This window comes from Lepisosteus platostomus, chromosome 1 (assembly GCF_059453375.1).
Source record: "Lepisosteus platostomus isolate fLepPlt1 chromosome 1, fLepPlt1.hap1, whole genome shotgun sequence".
Classification (NCBI taxonomy): domain Eukaryota; kingdom Metazoa; phylum Chordata; class Actinopteri; order Semionotiformes; family Lepisosteidae; genus Lepisosteus; species Lepisosteus platostomus.
In genome coordinates this window covers 69,603,847-69,624,975 of record NC_142611.1, presented here as the reverse complement: position 1 = coordinate 69,624,975, position 21,129 = coordinate 69,603,847, and the positions used below count along the sequence as shown (strand labels likewise).

The window sequence follows — 21,129 nt, the reverse complement described above, 5'->3', positions numbered from 1 at the left end:
TTTAAAACAATAAGAACACATAACTTGGTTACAGATATTAAAGTATTAAGATGGATATGTTATTATTCTGATTTCTGTACTGGAAAATCTGATAACATTCTAAAATCTGGACTATTAGAGGCATCACAGCAATATGTACCTTGATGAAACAGAATCACCTGAAAAACGTAGAAGATTTATCACCTAGATAAATAGCCTAGAATTTATAGCAAAGAAACAGGTGATAGATTATAGATTTATAGCCTAGAAATAAGAGTTCTACAGATACTTCCAAATTAGGCACTAAATAGATAGTTGGGTATAACAACCAAATACAGAGCAAGGTAGTAAACTGCTTGATCATTTTATAGCTTTGTATAAGCAAAGCAACCAGAAGAAAATAATCTCAAAACTGTATAATAACATTGAAGGTATGAAAAACGATTAAATTAATTATATTAAAATATAGTGGGAAAAAGAAAATGATAAGACTGTTTCCGCAGAACAGTGGAAGAACAGATTTCAACAAAGCTCCACCAGTTTACAAGTTTGGAGAAATTTCTGTTGAAAACATTAGATTCGGTTTTTTAATAGTCTTAAAATTCCAGCAAAACAAAAAGGAAGCTATTCACGATGTTGGATGTTAAGTGGAGAACAAGCTGCAACTTATTCAAACACATTCTGGTCATTCATGAAAAAAACAACAATATTGGAAATTCATATACTGTATTTTGTGCTTACTAATATAGTAAATCTACAAATACCCTTTGAATTCTCTGTTATGTATTTTGGTACTTTTACTTCTGACTACATGGAATTAAAGGATGGATATATACTAGGAATTATTTTAGCTGCTAGTAAGAACACTATCACTAGAAAGTGGTTTATTAAAGAACTCCCAACAGTGCTGTGAAGGAGATAATTCTATAAGGGAAATATAATGGAAAATATCATCTTTTCTCTTAGGTTAGAAGCAGAAAGGTTTGGCTAATACTGGCAGGCCTGGATTGGGCTGAGGTCCCATTGTGACCTGATTTTGTTCTGTGAAAGAAGATGAAACAGCGTTTTGTTTTTGCTGATTATATGTACTGTAACCTCCCATCAATGCTGGCATAACGTTATATAAATTAATAGAAATTATATTACATAAGAATATAATTACTTCGTTGATTGGTTAATTAATAGTTAATTAAGTAATTAGTTAATAAGTTTAATGAGTTATTATATAAAATGAACATGCACTACTTTGTATTGTACATGTTGTATTTGTAAATTCTTTAATCGTTAAATAAAAAGTTTAACAAACAGTTGAAGGTCACGTGAAATAAGACAAGCAGAGTGCATCAAGCTAGGTTAATCGACTACAGCGTTTCCAGTGCTAGTTATGTGCAGTACCTGATGGAGGCCACAAGAGGGCATCCTTGATTAAACGTCTTCTGTGCGCTCGGAAATCGCCGGCAGGGTCGCTTGTAATGTCTCTGATAATTAGTCAGTTCTTCAGTAGGGGGTAGCACCCCGAGCGAGTGAGCTGGCAGCAGTCTTGAATGGTGTTTTCTGTTCCTTGTTCTCCACCGTTTCTCTGCAGCTTCCATTGTGTGGGCCTTTGTGTGTGTTTGAGCGCTGACTTACTGAATCTGTTTTGTCTTTCCCTTATAATTATCTCAATCTGGCGAATTCGCTGATCTGAAAATTACAGCTTTGAGCAGGTAAATCAGTGCGGCCCATTCGGGGCCTGTTTTTCACGACGCTTCAATCATTACTACAGGCTGTCGGACCTGCCGGAATTTCGAGTTTTGAACCAGTTCTGCGGCTTAGAAACACGCGAAACAATGAGAGCAACACTCCCCGCTATGAAAAACATGAGTCCTGTTTGTGCGCCTCGGGAACAGCGAGGATGGGCGTGTTGATGATCTCTGTTCCGCATTGTTTAGTCCGTCTGAGTCCAGATTCCTGTACATACAGAGTGAGACAGAGAGTGAGACAAAGTGAGTGCACAACTAGCAGAGAGACAGAGAGTGAGACAGAGTGAGTGCACAGCTAGCAGAGAGTGAGACAGAGCAGTGCATAGCTAGCAGAGAGTCCACAGCTAGCAGAGTGAGACAGAGAGTGAGTGCACAGCTAGAAGAGTGAGACAGAGGAGTGCACAGCTAGCAGGGTGTGACACAGAGTGAGAGTGCTCAGCTCACTGAATGTGAAACAGGTAGTATTCTGAGATTAGACAAATATTCTTCCCCACAAACAACAATCCTAATCCCTGAATTCCCACCCCTGCCAGAATCAGAACAGCTCCCAGTCCCACTGGAGGAGGAACAGACAGCCTCTCCGCAGTAACAGGAATGTTCTGTTGTGAGTGGCTGTAAATGTTTTGCTAGTTGTTATTGCCTTCCCAGCATCCAACAGCAATGCAAGGGCCAGGCCCAGAACACCCTTGGAATTCGAATCCGAGTGCACACCTGAGCTGTGGCCTCACTCCACAGCCTGCAGTTTTCTTACAGGGTGGGTCTGACCCTTTTAAACACACAGACACTTTGAACAGCCTGTTCTGATAGCGCCTTGTTTGCTGAGCGTCTCTTTTGAGAAGGCTTTGACCAGGAATCTGGGGTTTAGAGGGCTCTGACTGTGCAGCCCTGTAACTGGGCTCTTCACTATCTGTAGGCGTCTGTCTTCAACCTACAGGTCGTCGACATTTGGGCTAATTAAGCCAACAGCAGATTTATTTAAATATTTGAGTAGTTTGAAATAAAACCCGGAAGATTCCCTAACGCCCAGGACCCGTTAAAGACCCTAATATGCGCTTTACCGGGTTTCTAAGATGCGCCAGAAATTCCCCGTTTATAAAGGAGCTCCTTCCATGCAGAGACCTGTTGCCTTTTACACCCGACTTTTACCGAAATAGGGATTTTTCTCAACCCGGCCTGCAGGAAGGGAGGCGGATCAGAGCAGAGCCGAGTCTCCTCTCTTCCTGACGAGAGGCGCGTCCGGCTCCAGATCACAGGCCCGGCGCGCCGAGACAATGCGGCCGTTGTTGCCGGACAATCTGTCCCCATCAAAGCCGGGGTGATTAAGTCGCGGCTAGCGGGAGAAAGGCACAATGGTTCTCTCACGGAGACCAGCGGCCCCTCCGAGTCGATATAAATATCCCCTCACATAAAAGCAGCACGACAGAAAGATGTCCCATTGGTGGAAACACGCAACTTCACTCAAAGTGCCCATCGCCCCCCTATCCCCAAGCTCTGCCCTTTCGGAGCAGGTGCTACGGGCCCGGGTCTATTACCCTGAAAATAAGGGTATCACTGCGACCCGGTGTGTTTGAGCGGAGCGGCGTCTGGCTGGCGGGACCGGCGGGCGCAGAGACATCCCACTCTCGGCCACTGACCTGGTCGGAGAGGTCATTTTGCTCTTTTGCTGCCATCCTCACTAAAGCGCACCAGCGCCTTCACGTCCCGAAACAGTTCAGGGAGTGGGGGATGAGCAAGACTACCCTCACCAATTTCTACCCTAAAACGGTTCAGAGTGTCCTGACCGGTGGTATTGCGGTGTGGTACGGTGGAGCCACAGTACAGGACAGAAAACCCATACAGAGGGCTGAGAGGTCCGCGCAGAAAATCCCTGGGACCGGATATATCTCGACCGCAGCCGGGCTCGAGCTATACTTCGGCACCCAGTTCACCCGGGCCACGGTCTGTTTTCACCCCTGGGTTCCGGTAGGAGGTATCGCAGTATCAGAACACTGACCAATATATTCAAAAAACAGTTTCTTCCCCCCCAAGCAGTCCGCATCTTAAACACCTCAAAGTAGCACCTGCACTTTAAGGTACTGTGCTGTTTGCGCTATGTCCTGCCTTGGCTGTATTATAACGTCTATTTTCTCAATTTATTGTCCGTGTTTGTCATTTCTGCCTATTGGTTTTTCCTCCACAGCTGAACGAGTAAGCGTTCCAATCCACTTGTTGTATCTGGCAAATACTAATCTTGAATCTTGAATCAAGGGAACCCGAGAGTGATGACTTTTGCCGTCATTTCCAAAAAACAAACAACAACAAAAAGACACTTCATTTGATTACTCCCTGTGACATATATATATATTTTAAATCGCCTACACCTTTGTTTTGTAGCCTCACAGCCCGACGGACCCTGCCCGCCGCCTCAGCCACGATTCGCAGCGCTCCCACGACGCTGGTGTCGATTGGCGGCTCGGGGCAGCGGCCCGTCCAATCAGCGCCCCGGCTGCGCTGTTTTATACTAAGGGAGTGGAGCGGGGGTGTCGCGCTTCACAACTTTCTGGATCAGCTTGTGGCGGCCGAGGAGTCACCGGGAAGTCCGTCGTTACTATTACTGCCCGCACTCGGATCTGTTGTTGTTGTTTCTGCTGCTGCTGCTGTTTCTCACCCCTGTCAGTCTGGGGTTACCAGGTGACACACGTGAGAGAACCTGCCTGCCGCCGTCAGTCTGGAACCGAAACCAGTTCAGGTGGATTGAGGGTTTTCCGCTGTTCTCTCAGGCTGCGAGGCAGGCACACCTGGAGACGGGCACATAGATACTACGGGGAACAAAGAATACACCAGGAAGCTAAAAGCGGATAACTCTTGGAATTCGGTCTGGGAACGCACTTTGCGAGCCTGGGATCTAGAAGGGACGGGAGAGGGGAAGAGGGAGTCGGGACACAGCGTCTGTTCCGGCTCGACATGCACCCCTGACCCGCCCGGCCCGGCCACTCCGCTGCAGTCCAGTCCAGTCCAGTCCGGGCGGATGGCGCTCTGCCGGCAGGTGCTCGCAGTGTGCCTGGCGCTGCTGTGGACCGGACAGCCCGCTCGCCCGCAGTCCCACGAAGGTAAGAGACCTGCCGTCCCGCAGGACCCACAGCTCGTGCCCTCGTGCCCCCCCAACCCCCCCGCTGCTGTGCGCTCCGCGTGCCGGCTCTGTGATTTAGTAGCGCTGGAACCCACACTTCCTCGTGCGGTCCGCATCCACCTGCCGCCCCCTCCCGGGGGTGACCTGGCCCCCTCCCGCAAAGGGGAATGACTCGGGGGACAGAGCCAGGCGTCAAAATCCCTCTTCAGTGACACAACACTTGACCTTTCTAGCTAAAAAAGAAGGACGCGTGTTCCCCGGAGGGGGGTGCTCTGCCGTTCCTGTCGTGGCTGATAATGTTCCGGGAATGGCGACCGGTAAAGTCCGTGAGTCGTCAGCGGTCCTGGCTGGCTTGGTGTGTGCTCTGTGTTGTGCCGGGTGAGGCAGCCGGGCTGCGGGACAGGCTGACGAGGCGCTGCCGGGGGGTTCCCTTGAGCCCCGGGTTTGACAGGTCCCCGGGAGCTCCTGAGCCGTCACTGCCCGCCCCGCGTCCTCGGGGGGACCTCTGTCTGACAGTATGCGAGGAGGTCTGACAGCCGTGGCCTTTGTACACGTAAACCCACTGAGAGGTCACTGACACTGGGGTCACTGACAGAAGGGCTGACGGACGGAGGGACACCCCACTCTCAGGCGATAGAGAACCGGGGGCCCGTGTGTCCACATGAACATGGGTCTCGGAGAACTCGTGACGGATCCTTCCACTCGCTCGGTAAACCTCTGGAGCTATCGTGTGTGAGAGCTGTCTGGATTTCAGCCCATCGGTGTGTCTGTGTGTTTATCAGTGTGTTACTGTGTGTGGTTCATCAGTATGTGTGTGTGTTTATCATTGTGTGTGTCTATCAGAGTGAGTGTGTGTATCAATGTGTGTGTCTATAAGAGTCTGTTTATCTGTGTGTCTATCAGAGTGAGTGTGTGTATCAGAGTGAGTGTGTTTATCTGTGTGTGTCTATCAGAGTGAGTTTGTGGATCCGCGTGTGTGTCTATCAGAGTGAGTTTGTCTATCAGAGAGAGTGTCTATCAGTGTGTGTGTCTATCAGTGAGTGTGTGTATCAGTGAGTGTGTGTATCAGAGTGAGTGTGTGTGTCTATCAGAGTGAGTTTGTGTATCAGTGTGTGTGTCTATCAGTGAATGTGTCTATCAGAGAGAGTGTGTCTATCAGTGTGTGTCTATCTATCAGAGTGAGTTTGTGTATCAGTGAGTGTGTCTATAGAGTGAGTTTGTGTATCAGTGTGTGTCTCTCCGAGTGAGTTTGTGTATCAGTGTGTGTGTCTATCAGAGTGAATGTGTCTATCAGAGTGAATGTGTCTATCAGAGAGAGTGTGTGTATCAGTGTGTGTGTCTATCATAGTGAGTGTGTATCAGTGTGTCTATCTATCAGAGTGAGTGTGTGTATCAGTGTGTGTGTCTATCTATCAGAGTGAGTGTGTGTATCAGTGTGTGTGTCTATCAGAGTGAGTGTGTGTCTATCACTGTGTGTGTCTATCTATCTATCAGAGTGAGTGTGTGTATCACTGTGTGTGTCTATCAGTGAGCGTGTGTATCACTGTGTGTGTCTATCTATCAGAGTGAGTGTGTGTATCACTGTGTGTCTATCTATCAGAGTGAGTGTGTGTATCAGTGTGTGTGCTCAGCAGTGACAGACCTGTTCCCTGGCTCAGCCTGTTTGCTCTGCTGCTCCTGCAGGGCACATTCTTGCTGCCCTTCTCAGGCCTCCTGCCTGTGCTGAGGGGCCGATGGCCCAGCCAGTCCCCAGGCCCCTTCACTCTTCACAGCCTGCAGAGACGGAAGGTGTGTCTGGTTCCCGGCGAACTCGCAGGCAGTGCGGAGGGCAGACTATCTGGGGCCCTTCTGCGTGACTCAGCCTGGGTGGGGGCAGCAGCAGATTAATGAAGCCACAGCAATCGACTGTAGCCACTCCCTCAGCCTGGCCGAGGTTCCGGTCCGACAACTCCCAGCCACGGCCTCGCTGCGTCTGAGCAGCCCCCCCACGAGCCTGTGCAGGAGTCGGGGTTCAAGTCCTGTCCCTCACTGGGAATGTTGTCCGAACCGCACCAAAATCTCCTGGCTGAGCTTCCACCACGAGAGGCCCAGCCTCAGGAGAGGAGGTCACAGGTCAAACAGGGCCCCAGATATCAGTGACAGTGGTCAGTATGGGGGCGCCTCTCCCTCCTACTGCCGAGAGAGGGGTGACGCTGGCTGCCCCGGGGCACTCTGGGAAGGTTCAGCAGGACAGGTGTGGTGTTTGGATGTGTTAGGCAGTGCTAGGATGGCCAGTCCTAGCAGAGGTGGGTCCGAGACGGGGCGCGGAATCTGGGGTCCGACTGCCTACACGACACCTCCCTTGCTGAGCCTTCCCAGAGTGCCCTGGGGCAGGCAGCATCACCCCTCTCTCTCCAGCAGAAAGGAGAGACATCCCCATACTGACCACCGTCTGCCCTGGGAGAGGCAGCCTGTGTTTTAGTCCGAGTAAGGATGGTGGCAACGCATTACGATTGCCGTGTGTGTGTTGACCCACATTCACACCTGCTCAGAGCATTATTGGGAAACAGGGACTGATGGTTTTCTATCCTTCTGCTTTTTAATAATGTCGTTTATGAATCTGTGTGTTGGAGGAATATGAACACTGAAACCTCGGCCTCTCTGCCTCCCGGGACCTTGTCCAGAGGGGTGCAGTGGGTACTCAGGGGTACTCTGGGAGTACCTGGGAGTGAGAGGCTGAGATTGTTCATGCCTGGCTCTTCATCTGGTGACAGGGCTGTTATTCCTGTCATAAAAATCTTATAGCCGCCTGCTGTAAAACTTTACTGCAGGGCTTATGTGCTGAAGTTCTGCTGGCTGCACAGCAGAGCCAGTGTCAGGAGAGGAGGCAAGAGAGCTCTTTGGACAGAGCAGGTATTATTATCACTTCACTCCTCTGGTCCTCCCACCTGGCCCTGCGTCAATCCCTGGGCGAAAAGGAAACGTTGTAGGACTCCAGTTCTGTAGCTTGCCCTGTTGTGGCTCTGCATCCACTGGCAACAGGTGTGTGCGGTAGTTCTTGTTTGCTGTGGTTTTACTGGAGCTGCTGTGACGTGAACTCCACGCTTCAAAATCACTTAACTCCTTTTGTGGCTGTGTTTTCGTAATGGGTTTGTGCACTATAGACAGAGATCAGCAGATTTTTTACTTTACACAAAGAGAGGGAGGAGCTTGGAACAAGAGTTTTGAGGTAGACTCCCTGAGATCCTACAAAGAAATGGCTGAATGAGATCCTCAGGTTACTGAGCTAATGGCAACCACAGATCTGGTTTTGTGGGCTTCAGTACTGAACAGGAATAGCCTTGCCGTTCCTGTGAAGTTAATGCCTTGAGCCGCAGGAAATCTGTGGAGACGTGCCCCCCCCCCACCCCCATGAACCGTCTCGGCGCTGCACGGCGCATCGCTCTGCCTCCGCCGCGGCGGCCCGCAGCGGCCGCTTGAGCCAGCGTCTTGACTGGTGGTCCTGGTGGGAGCCGCAACGTTCCGTTTGGGCAGACCAGTGGGAAAGGGTAGGCGAGGAGTTCCAGGAAGTTCGCGGGTGAGGCTGGTGACTCCTCCGTCTCGCCCCGGGGCACGGACGTAGCTGCTCCTGCACAGAGAGCCTGTCGCCGCGGCGCAGATTCCTCACGGTCCGTCAGGGACGAAGGACAACAACAAGTTGACTCTGCTCGAATTCCAAGAAACAAAAGAAAAGTCAGTGAACGAACGGGAAAACACTATTGAATGTCCGTCCCTTAAAAAAACGTCCTCTACCCTGTCTGTCTGGGTACAGTCTGTAAGTCTGTCTTCCTGTCTGCTTGTCAGTACTGCAGTCTGTCTTACTGTCTCTACCTGTCCGTAGAATCAGATGTAACCTTTAATACCACTTATTGTGAAAGACAATTAAAGCACCTCTTATCAGTCCCCTTCATCTAGAACACAGCCCAGGTTTATTAGCTGAGTTCAGTTACAATTTTATTGGTAGTAGCATTAGTCAGATTTAAAAAATAACACAGGATCTGATTGTTAGAATCAGAGCTGTGTGTCAGTGTGTGTGACGATCAGAGCTGTGTGTCGGTGTGTGTGAGGATTAGAGCTGTGTGTCAGTGTGTGTGAGGATCAGAGCTGTGTGTCGGTGTGTGTGACGATCAGAGCTGTGTGTCGGTGTGTGTGACGATCAGAGCTGTGTGTCGGTGTGTGTGAGGATCAGAGCTGTGTGTCGGTGTGTGTGAGGATCTGAGCTGTGTGTCAGTGTGTGTGACGATCAGAGCTGTGTGTCAGTGTGTGTGACGATCAGAGCTGTGTGTCAGTGTGTGTGAGGATCAGAGCTGTGTGTCGGTGTGTGTGAGGATCAGAGCTGTGTGTCATTGTGTGTGAGGATCAGAGCTGTGTGTCAGTGTGTGTGACGATCAGAGCTGTGTGTCAGTGTGTGTGACGATCAGAACTGTGTGTCAGTGTGTGTGACGATCAGAGCTGTGTGTCAGTGTGTGTGAGAATCAGAGCTGTGTGTCATTGTGTGTGACGATCAGAACTGTGTGTCAGTGTGTGTGACGATCAGAGCTGTGTGTCAGTGTGTGTGACGATCAGAGCTGTGTGTCAGTGTGTGTGTGAGGATCAGAGCTGTGTGTCAGTGTGTGTGAGGATCAGAGCTGTGTGTCATTGTGTGTGACAATCAGAACTGTGTGTCAGTGTGTGTGAGGATCAGAGCTGTGTGTCATTGTGTGTGACGATCAGAACTGTGTGTCAGTGTGTGTCAGGATCAGAGCTGTGTGTCAGTGTGTGTGAGGATCAGAGCTGTGTGTCGGTGTGTGTGACGATCAGAACTGTGTGTCAGTGTGTGTGAGGATCAGAGCTGTGTGTCGGTGTGCGTGACGATCAGAGCTGTGTGTCGGTGTGTGTGAGAATGAGAGCTGTGCATTAGTGAGTGTGTGATTCAGAGCCTTGCGTCAATGCGTCTGAGAAAATCAGAGCTGCATGTCTGTGTATATCAGTGTGTGTGAGAATCAGAGCTGTGTGTCAGTGTGTGTGTGTGAGAATCAGAGCTGTGTGTCAGTGTGTGTGTGTGAGAATCAGAGCTGTGTGTCAGTGTGTGTGTGAGAATCAGAGCTGTGTGTCAGTGTGTGTGTGAGAATCAGAGTTGTGCGTCAGTGTGTGTGTGAGAATCAGAGCTGTGTGTCAGTGTGTGTGTGAGAATCAGAGCTGTGTGTCAGTGTGTGTGTGTGAGAATCAGAGCTGTGTGTCAGTGTGTGTGTGTGAGAATCAGAGCTGTGTGTCAGTGTGTGTGTGTGAGAATCAGAGCTGTGTGTCAGTGTGTGTGTGAGAATCAGAGCTGTGTGTCAGTGTGTGTGTGTGAGAATCAGAGCTGTGTGTCAGTGTGTGTGTGTGAGAATCAGAGCTGTGTGTCAGTGTGTGTGTGTGAGAATCAGAGCTGTGCGTCAGTGCGTGTGTGTGTGTGTGAGAGTGTCAGCAGGTATGCAGTAATCACCTGGCATTCCAGCCAAGTTTCTGTTTACTCTCTCCTTGTTTCGATAGCTCCCAGGAGTCTTGCTTGTTTTGTGTGTCAGTTACAGAGGAGTGAATGAACACTACAGCTGCGCCCTGGCGCGCTCTCAGCCTGTGTCTGTGTGACTCCGGAGCACCACTGCGCACCGCACAGCGCAGCGCAGCACGAGCCTGGGGCTGGATTTTCTAGCTAATGAGTTGGTTTTTTTGCAGAAGACACATTAGTTAAACTGGCAAACCAATGGCTGCAAAACATGTTCTGCTGCACTCCTCACACTGCGCTGTGCCGGGCCAGAGCAGAGCGCTGTAACCTCAGTGAAATGGAAGTAAGAGCCTGGTAACTAAAGTAAAGCATCAGTAGGAGAAAATAAGGGAACCTCCTGTTAATTTTGCTCTGTGCTTTTTTCCACGCTGACGAATGAGAATGAGATGGAAGAGGCTCTTCTGAAAGCCTGGCTTCAGTTCTGCAGCTCCCTGGTCGAGCTTGACTGGGCAGGGAAGGATTCAGCTCATCTGTTTACTTTCTGATAGGACCACATGGGTCTCAGTGTGTGTTTGTAGACAGCTTACAGGCCCACTGCTGGAGAATTTAAGAGAGCCGTCTGTTTGTTACTGAGTGAGAGTGTTGCGGTGTGTCTGTGTGTGTTGTGGTGTGCTTGTGTGTGTTAACATAACATAACATCACTTTATTGGCCATATACAATTTCTTGCATTAGGAATTTGTCTTTTCACATACCCCAGCTTTCTCTCTATGAGACACACAGACGGGGAGAGAAGCTTGGGGTCAGAGCGCAGGGTCAGCCATCATACAGCTCCCCTGGAGCAGTTGGGGTTAAGGGCCTTGTTCAGGGGCCCAACGGAGTAGGATTCCTCTGCCAGCTGCAGGATTTGAACCGGCAACCTTCCAGCCACAGGCCCAGATCCTTAGCCACAGAGCCACCACTCTGCCAGTGTTACTCTGTGAGGGTTGTGGTGTGTCTGTGTGTGTTACTGTGTGAGAGTGTTGCAGTGTGTCTCTTTGGGTGTTGAAATGTGCCTGAGCATGTTACTGTGTGAGTGTTGCGGTGTGTTACTGTGTGAGTGTTGCGGTGTGTTACTGTGTGTGTTACTGTGTGAGTGTTGCAGTGTGTTACTCTGTCTGTTACTGTGAGAGTGTTGCAGTGTGTTACTGTGTGAGTGTTGCGGTGTGTTACTGTGTGTGTTACTGTGTGAGTGTTGCAGTGTGTTACTCTGTCTGTTACTGTGTGAGTGTTGCGGTGTGTTACTGTGTGAGTGTTGCGGTGTGTTACTGTGAGAGTGTTGCAGTGTGTTACTGTGTGAGTGTTGCAGTGTGTTACTCTGTCTGTTACTGTGAGAGTGTTGCAGTGTGTTACTGTGAGAGTGTTGCAGTGTGTTACTCTGTCTGTTACTGTGAGAGTGTTGCAGTGTGTTACTGTGTGAGTGTTGCGGTGTGTTACTGTGAGAGTGTTGCAGTGTGTTACTGTGTGAGTGTTGCAGTGTGTTACTCTGTCTGTTACTGTGAGAGTGTTGCCTGAGTGTGTTACTGTCTACGAGTGCTGCTGTAAAGAAGAGTGGTAAGGTGGGGGTACTTGGGGGGAGGTGGGGTGCTGTTTTGCAGATAGCAGGCTATCTGTGTCCTGGCTCGCTCCCCTGCCTGTCTGACACACTGGCCCTCTCACACTTGCCCCATTGTTCCAGCTCTGGCCTGAGCCTTGGCAGCAGCCCGGGGGCATTTCTCAGGCAGAGATTACAGCCCTGGAACACACTGCCACATTCACAGCCGCCCCACGCCACTCCACAATGCCCTTTCTGTTCCAGTCCAGAACGAGACCCCCGCTGCCCCTTGAACATCCACAGCATGGATAGCTGGCTCTCTGTTGTCTTCGCCTTGACTCTGGGTTTGACAGAACATCACTGCCATTCTGAGTCTGTGCTGCGTCAGTCCTTAGTCTTGCGTCAGCCTGCTGGCCCAGCACTGGCAGAGAGCTGCCTTCTGTAGAACAGACACTTGTCTCTGTGGTTCCCTGTTTTCAATGAACTGATAAACAGCCCTCTAGATGTGCCTCCTCCAGTTACAAACAACATTGAAACAATACTTGCATCTATACTTGTTTGCATTTATGACAGAAAATTGACCTTAACTGCTCCAGTGTCCTGCTGCCCAGCTGTCACGTGTTTTGATTTGATCATGTGCAAAGCAAATCACAATGTGCACAGTAAAGCACAGTGAATTCACCGCAAACACAGTGTAACCCACAGTGAACTCATAGTGAGTGCAGTAAAGCATAGTGAAATCGCAGTGAACACAAAGTACAGCAAAGTGAAATCATAGTGAACACAGGGTAAAGCACAGTGAATTCATAATCGGTGCAGTAAAGCATGGCGAAATTGCAGTGAACACAAAGTAAAGTATAGTGAAATAGTAGCGAGCACAGACTTAAGCACAGTGAAATCATAGTGGATACAGAGTAAAACAGTGAAATCATAGCGAACACAGTAAGACAGTGAAATCATAGTGAACACAAAAAAGCACATTGAAATCATAGTGAACACAAAATAAAGCGCGGTGAAATCGTAGTGAACATAAAATAAAGCACAGTGGAATCATGTTGAACAGCGAACAAAGCAGTATTATGGTATGACAAATTGTGATGCTGCTATGTCGAAGCAAAGTACTGTAAGTGCTCACTGCAAGCAGCAGAGGTCATTGAGTGTGCCGTGGCAAGGAGGAGTAAGCTGCGAGAGTGTTCAGGCTGCTCTGGGTGCCAGGAAGACAGGTGGGGGCAGAAGGCAGGAGCTAGTAAACACACCGGCTCTTCCGCATCGTTGAGCTGGCCTGGCAGCTCCTGGAAACAGCAGCCTACATTGGCGCCACACGCGCGGGTGACCTTGATTCTTCCCAATCAGTGCAGGCTCAGCAACACCTGACACCCGCACCCTGCACTGCACAAGCAGGAGCAGCTGTCCTGATTCCCTCGCGGCTCTTGGTCGGGGAATTTGGCTGTTTCTTGTAGGAATAGTGGTAACACGATCACTCCTGCTTGCACTGTACTTGGAAGAGCTTTCCAAAGTTATGGATCATGTTTAACTCTACTGGACCTCTGTGCTTTTAACATAACTTCTGTCTGCTTTATTACATTTGACTGTGCGTTTCATCATGTTTTACCAAAGAAAAGTTAAGAACTATTCCAACTTTCAATTTCAATTTAATTTTAAAATTGACCACTAATAAATGCAGGGTCTCCTGCTGGGAGACATTACCTCCCCCCACCAGGAAGTTAATCATTGATCACTTAGTTAATGATCCTCTAACTCTACTCAGAAAATGCTGGAACATGCTAGATTCAGGGCCACACACCAGGCACAGTGCCATTCTCCAGTCACTCCTGTCACCCCAGACACCCCAGTCATTCCTGTCACCCCAGTCACTCCTGTCACTCCTGTCACCCCAGACACCCCAGTCACTCCTGTCACTCCTGTCACCCCAGACACCCCAGTCACTCCTGTCACCCCAGTCACTCCTGTCACTCCTGTCACCCCAGTCACTCCAAACACCCCAGTCACCCCAGACACCCCAGACACCCCAGTCACTCCTGTCACTCCTGTCACTCCAGTCACTCCAGTCACTCCTGTCACTTCAGACACCCCAGTCACCCCAGACACCCAAGACACCCCAGTCACTCCTGTTACCCTAGTCACCCCAGTCACTCCAAACATTCCAGACACCACAGACGCTCCAGTCACTCCAAACACAATAGACATCCCAGTCACTCCAGACACTCTAGATACTCCAGTCACTCCAGACACTCTAGATACTCCAGTCACTCCAGACACTCTAGACACTCTAGATACTCCAGTCACTCCAGACACTCCAGTCACTCCAGACACTCCAGACACTCCAGTCACTCCAGACACTCTAGATACTCCAGACACTCCAGACACTCTAGATACTCCAGTCACTCCAGTCACTCCAGTCACTCTAGATACTCCAGTCACTCCAGTCACTCCAGTCACTCCAGACACTCCAGTCACTCCAGACACTCTAGATACTCCAGTCACTCCAGTCACTCTAGATACTCCAGTCACTCCAGACACTCCAGACACTCCAGTCACTCCAGTCACTCCAGACACTCTAGATACTCCAGTCACTCCAGTCACTCTAGATACTCCAGTCACTCCAGACACTCCAGACACTCCAGACACTCTAGATACTCCAGTCACTCCAGTCACTCCAGTCACTCCAGACACTCTGGATACTCCAGTCACTCCAGTCACTCCAGTCACTCCAGACACTCTAGACACTCTAGACACTCCAGTCACTCCAGACACTCCAGACACTCCAGTCACTCCAGTCACTCCAGACACTCTAGATACTCCAGTCACTCCAGACACTCTAGATACTCCAGACACTCCAGACACTCTAGATACTCCAGTCACTCCAGTCACTCCAGACACTCCAGACACTCCAGACACTCCAGTCACTCCAGACACTCCAGTCACTCCAGTCACTCCAGACACTCTAGATACTCCAGACACCCCAGTCACTCCAGACACTCCAGTCACTCCAGACACTCTAGATACTCCAGTCACTCCAGTCACTCCAGTCACTCTAGATACTCCAGTCACTCCAGTCACTCCAGACACAATAGACACCTCAGATACTCCAGACACTTCAGACACATTAGATGCTTCAGACACCCCAGATACTCCAGACACCCCAGACACAATAGACACCCCAAGACACACAAGTCACCCCAGACACCCCAGACACCCCAGACACCCCAGATACTCCAGACACAATAGACACTTCAGACACCCCAGACACCCCAGACACAATAGACACACCAGATACGCCAGACACAATAGACCCCCCAGACCCCCCAGATACTCCAGACACTTCAGATACTCCAGAGACCCCAGTCACTCCAGTCACCCCAGACACACACTTCTCTGCTGCTCTTTGGTGGTGCTGTACTCAGGGGCTGTGCAGGATGTGCAGTTCTCCTAGCCGCTGTGACAGAGAGTCCCTCTGTCCTGCCCCAGGGGCTCAGGGCACATTCCTCAGAGAGAGAGTGAGCACACACTCACACAAAACCCCTCTGTCTCTCCAGGAGATAATGGGGTGCATTCTCATCTCTGGGGACAGTGCAGAGATCTGTTTAGGGCTCTGGACTGACCCACTATGGTGCACTTAACGCTACAGAAACCTCAAGAGGCTCTGGAGTCTTGAGTGTGGATTAAACTGGTTTTACTGTCACCTCTCCCTGTCTCTCTGTCTCTCTCTCTCAGTGTCGGTGTGCTCTGGCACCCAGAATGGCCTGAGTGTGACGGGAGACTCCAACCTGCAGTACGAGATCATGGAGAAGCTGTACAGCGGCTGTGAGATCATCATGGGCAACCTGGAGATCACACAGATGGAGCACAACCGCAACTTCAGCTTCCTGAGGGTAGGGGGCGCCACTGAGGCACTACTGCTAAAGAGCTGAAAACAGGGATATAATAATAATGTTTCTTTATTAGCCCTATACAATTTCTTGCATTAGGAATTCGTCTTTTCGCATACCCCAGCTTTTCTCCATGGAGACACAAACACAGACAGGGAGAGAAGCTTGAGGTCAGAGTGCAGAGTCAGCCATTGTACGGCGCCCCTGGAGCAGTTGGGGTGAAGGGCCTTGCTCAGGGGCCCAACGGAATAGGATTCCTCCGCCGGCTGCAGGATTTGAACCAGCAACCTTCCAGTCATAGGCGCAGATCCTTAGCCACAGAATATAATTCATATAATCGTCACAAAAAACAACCATATTAGAAAATTATGAACTATATTGAATTATGAGCCTTTCTGAAATACTCTGATAAAAGTGCAGTGACGGGACCAACACTGTGATGAAAGCACAATAATAATAACAGTATTATGTATGGGAGGGTACGAAAAAACGTGAAAATTAGGAATTGACTGAGCAATTTAGTCAATAAGTAAAATAAATGTTCATAACCCCCAACTTGTAAGTCCAGAATATACCCGAGCGCTTGGTATAATTAGAGGCACGTGAATTCTTTACTCGCTGGCACAGCTTTGGTGAGAAGAGTAATAATCCAGGGACACTTGGATAAACCAATATTATTTAATGATGACAATACAAACACTACACCACACACAACAAAACATACAACACACATTTACAGTATGTACAAGCAAGGCACATCAGAGGCCTAACATCCCCATCAGTCAGAAAACCCCGACTTCCACCAAGTATTAAACCCTTCATACCAAATAAGAGATAAGATAACTTTCGAAATAAATGCAATACAACCTGCAGTTAAATCTCTCTCTCCCTGCACCCCGGATGCCACAAAATAAATGGGAGCCTATCTCCCTATTCTAAAAATGCACCCTAAGCAGGAAAGACATCTCTCACCGAGGTATCTTTTACCTCGGAAACCCAAAGCACAGAATAGCAGCTCTCCCTAGCAAGGTTCAGATACCTGGCTCCAGTCAGATTCAGTTCGATGATCGTGAAGTAGGGGCTCTCTCCTGGTGCGAGCTTCAGTCCCGACTCCTCCTGACTCCTTTCTTGGCTCTCTTTGTCTTCTTCGTCTTTCCCTGCTTCTTGTTGTCTGCTCTGTGCTCTTCGTGTGATCTTGTATGATGTGCACCTGTCCTGCCCCTTGACAATCATTAACCCACAGCTTTCCTAGCTATGCCAAGGTAAACCTCACAGTTGTTTCTGCTCAAGAGACCCCCCACATCAGCAAACATCCTCTCTGCTTTGGAGCTGGAAGTGCCAGGTGTCACAGACTTTACCTAAACTCTGAGAGGCACTTCCTAGTCACCTAAAGCTGTAACAACAGCAATAATCTAAATAGATCTGGTGTACATCTATAATAACTGAAATTAAACTGGTATAACACTCAATGTTATTAACGATATTATTTCATTATCATCATACTAAAATTGACCATGCTAAAAACTGAGTATACTAAAAAAAAAGACTAAACTAGTTAATTGTAAAATAAATCGGTTTTTCATTCATCGAAACTGTTTTTTCCCCTCTCAGTCCGTCCGGGAGGTGACGGGCTACGTCCTGATCGCGATCAACCAGTTCTCCTCGCTGCCGCTGGGCGAGCTGCGCGTGATCCGCGGCACCACGCTGTACGAGGACAAGTACGCCCTGGCCGTGATGGTCAACTACCAGAAGGACGGCTCGCAGGGCCTGAGAGAGCTGGGCTTCACACACCTGACAGGTGAGCGGGCGTCAGGAGTAAGAGCCCGCAGACAGAGAAGAGGAGGGAGGGGCGTCAGGAGTAAGAGCCCGCAGACAGAGAAGAGGAGGGAGGGGCGTCAGGAGTAACAGCCCGCAGGCAGAGAAGAGGAGGGAGGGGCGTCAGGAGTAACAGCCCGCAGACAGAGAAGAGGAGGGAGGGGCGTCAGGAGTAAGAGCCCGCAGGCAGAGAAGAGGAGGGAGGGGCGTCAGGAGTAACAGCCCGCAGGCAGAGAAGAGGAGGGAGGGGCGTCAGGAGTAAGAGCCCGCAGGCAGAGAAGAGGAGGGAGGGGCATCAGGAGTAACAGCCCGCAGACAGAGAAGAGGAGGGAGGGGCGTCAGGAGTAACAGCCCGCAGACAGAGAAGAGGAGGGAGGGGCGTCAGGAGTAACAGCCCGCAGACAGAGAAGAGGAGGGAGGGGCGTCAGGAGTAACAGCCCGCAGACAGAGAAGAGGAGGGAAGGGCGTCAGGAGTAACAGCCCGCAGACAGAGAAGAGGAGGCAGAGAAGAGGAGGGAGGGGCGTCAGGAGTAAGAGCCCGCAGGCAGAGAAGAGGAGGGAGGGGCATCAGGAGTAACAGCCCGCAGACAGAGAAGAGGAGGGAGGGGCGTCAGGAGTAACAGCCCGCAGGCAGAGAAGAGGAGGGAGGGGCGTCAGGAGTAACAGCCCGCAGGCAGAGAAGAGGAGGGAGGGGCGTCAGGAGTAACAGCCCGCAGGCAGAGAAGAGGAGGGAGGGGCGTCAGGAGTAAGAGCCCGCAGACAGAGAAGAGGAGGGAGGGGCGTCAGGAGTAAGAGCCCGCAGACAGAGAAGAGGAGGGAGGGGCGTCAGGAGTAACAGCCCGCAGACAGAGAAGAGGAGGGAGGGGCGTCAGGAGTAAGAGCCCGCAGGCAGAGAAGAGGAGGGAGGGGCGTCAGGAGTAACAGCCCGCAGACAGAGAAGAGGAGGGAGGGGCGTCAGGAGTAACAGCCCGCAGACAGAGAAGAGGAGGGAGGGCCGTCAGGAGTAAGAGCCCGCAGACAGAGAAGAGGAGGGAGGGGCGTCAGGAGTAAGAGCCCGCGGGCAGAGAAGAGGAGGGAGGGGCGTCAGGAGTAACAGCCCGCAGACAGAGAAGAGGAGGGAGGGGCGTCAGGAGTAACAGCCCGCAGACAGAGAAGAGGAGGGAAGGGCGTCAGGAGTAACAGCCCGCAGACAGAGAAGAGGAGGGAGGGGCGTCAGGAGTAAGAGCCCGCAGACAGAGAAGAGGAGGGAGGGGCGTCAGGAGTAACAGCCCGCAGGCAGAGAAGAGGAGGGAGGGGCGTCAGGAGTAACAGCCCGCAGGCAGAGAAGAGGAGGGAGGGGCGTCAGGAGTAAGAGCCCGCAGACAGAGAAGAGGAGGGAGGGGCGTCAGGAGTAAGAGCCCGCAGACAGAGAAGAGGAGGGAGGGGCGTCAGGAGTAACAGCCCGCAGACAGAGAAGAGGAGGGAGGGGCGTCAGGAGTAAGAGCCCGCAGGCAGAGAAGAGGAGGGAGGGGCGTCAGGAGTAAGAGCCCGCAGACAGAGAAGAGGAGGGAGGGGCGTCAGGAGTAACAGCCCGCAGGCAGAGAAGAGGAGGGAGGGGCGTCAGGAGTAACAGCCCGCAGGCAGAGAAGAGGAGGGAGGGGCGTCAGGAGTAAGAGCCCGCAGACAGAGAAGAGGAGGGAGGGGCGTCAGGAGTAAGAGCCCGCAGACAGAGAAGAGGAGGGAGGGGCGTCAGGAGTAACAGCCCGCAGGCAGAGAAGAGGAGGGAGGGGCGTCAGGAGTAAGAGCCCGCGGGCAGAGAAGAGGAGGGAGGGCCGTCAGGAGTAAGAGCCCGCGGGCAGAGAAGAGGAGGGAGGGGCGTCAGGAGTAACAGCCCGCAGACAGAGAAGAGGAGGGAGGGCCGTCAGGAGTAAGAGCCCGCAGACAGAGAAGAGGAGGGAGGGGCGTCAGGAGTAAGAGCCCGCAGGCAGAGAAGAGGAGGGAGGGGCGTCAGGAGTAACAGCCCGCAGGCAGAGAAGAGGAGGGAGGGGCGTCAGGAGTAAGAGCCCGCAGGCAGAGAAGAGGAGGGAGGGGCATCAGGAGTAACAGCCCGCAGACAGAGAAGAGGAGGGAGGGGCGTCAGGAGTAACAGCCCGCAGACAGAGAAGAGGAGGGAGGGGCGTCAGGAGTAACAGCCCGCAGACAGAGAAGAGGAGGGAGGGGCGTCAGGAGTAACAGCCCGCAGACAGAGAAGAGGAGGGAAGGGCGTCAGGAGTAACAGCCCGCAGACAGAGAAGAGGAGGGAGGGGCGTCAGGAGTAAGAGCCCGCGGGCAGAGAAGAGGAGGGAGGGGCGTCAGGAGTAACAGCCCGCAGACAGAGAAGAGGAGGGAGGGGCGTCAGGAGTAAGAGCCCGCAGACAGAGAAGAGGAGGGAGGGGCGTCAGGAGTAAGAGCCCGCAGACAGAGAAGAGGAGGGAGGGGCGTCAGGAGTAAGAGCCCGCAGACAGAGAAGAGGAGGGAGGGGCGTCAGGAGTAACAGCCCGCAGACAGAGAAGAGGAGGGAGAGAGTGAGTGTGAAAGAGAGGAAAGAGGGGAGGGTTGTTCTTTACCAGAGGAGCAGTATCAGGAGTAAGGGTCCACAGAAAGAGAAGAGGAGGGATGGAGTGAGTGTGACACAGGGCAGAGACAGGGAGCAGATTCCCACCGGACACACCAGCGTACGGGATACACTGCTCACCTGCACAGGTGTGCAGCGCAGCGGGACAGGTAGGGCGAAGCCGGCCTGAGGGGGCGCCAGGCCTGTGTAACACCTGTCTGTCCCACAGAGATCCTGGAGGGGGGGGTCTCCATCCAGAACAACAAGTACCTGAGCTACGTAGAGCAGGTGAACTGGACAGACATCGTGAGGGACCCCAGTGCCGAGATCACCATCAAACAAAACGGGGAGACCAGTGAGTGCGGCGAGCCGGACTGGGAGAGGGCCGAGGGTGAAAGGGGGGGGCCGGAGCGGAGCAGTGGGGGTGACGATGTCTCTTGCTTGCCAGAGCCCTGCAACGAGACGTGTGGGAAGAACTGCTGGGGCCCAGCCTGGAACAACTGTCAGATCTGTGAGTGTCTGATTCCCTGCCCGTCTGTCTGCCTGCCTCTCTGTCTGCCTGTCTGCCTGTCTGCCTGTCTGCCTGTCTGCCTGTCTGTGCCCGTCTGCCCGTCTGCCTGTCTGCATCTGTTTGTCTACCCGGCTGTCTGCCCATCTGTCTGTCTGTGTCTGTCTGCCTGCCCGTCTGTCAGCCTGTCTGTCTGCCTGTCTGTGTCTGTCTGCCCATCTGTCTGTCTGCGTCTCTCAGCTGGCTGTATCACTCTCTCTGCAGTGACGAAGACGGTGTGCGCCCCGCAGTGCAACAGCCGGTGTTTTGGGAGGGACCCCAATGACTGTTGCCATGTCGAGTGTGCTGGGGGGTGCACGGGACCCCATGACACAGACTGCTTTGTGAGTCCATGTCCCACATGCACACTCACACTGCCTCACGCGGTCTCAGTGTCACATCCTGCTCGATATCCCGTGTGT

The 21,129-nt window shown here is 51.6% G+C and overlaps 1 protein-coding gene and 1 long non-coding RNA gene across 3 annotated transcripts in view; one reads left to right on the top strand and one right to left on the bottom strand.

Annotated features, from left to right (window-relative positions):
* Positions 1–1,224: 1,224 nt before the first annotated feature.
* On the bottom strand, positions 1,225–4,266 carry LOC148678656 (uncharacterized). The gene is made up of 2 exons (XR_015939595.1): positions 4,082–4,266; positions 1,225–1,929 (listed from the first exon to the last, which is right to left on the bottom strand). It is a non-coding gene; the product is annotated as an uncharacterized LOC148678656 (long non-coding RNA).
* Positions 4,253–21,129, top strand: part of LOC148678655 (receptor tyrosine-protein kinase erbB-3-like) — a 33,801-nt gene continuing 16,924 nt past the window's right edge. For both annotated transcript variants that reach the window (XM_088635941.1, XM_088635932.1), the window contains exons 1-6: positions 4,253–4,810; positions 15,619–15,776; positions 17,385–17,571; positions 20,390–20,515; positions 20,609–20,671; positions 20,933–21,051. In XM_088635941.1, the coding sequence (XP_088492067.1) occupies positions 4,729–4,810; positions 15,619–15,776; positions 17,385–17,571; positions 20,390–20,515; positions 20,609–20,671; positions 20,933–21,051 (735 nt within the window). In that variant the 5' untranslated portion in view covers positions 4,253–4,728. The remainder of the gene's footprint in view (positions 4,811–15,618; positions 15,777–17,384; positions 17,572–20,389; positions 20,516–20,608; positions 20,672–20,932; positions 21,052–21,129) is intronic.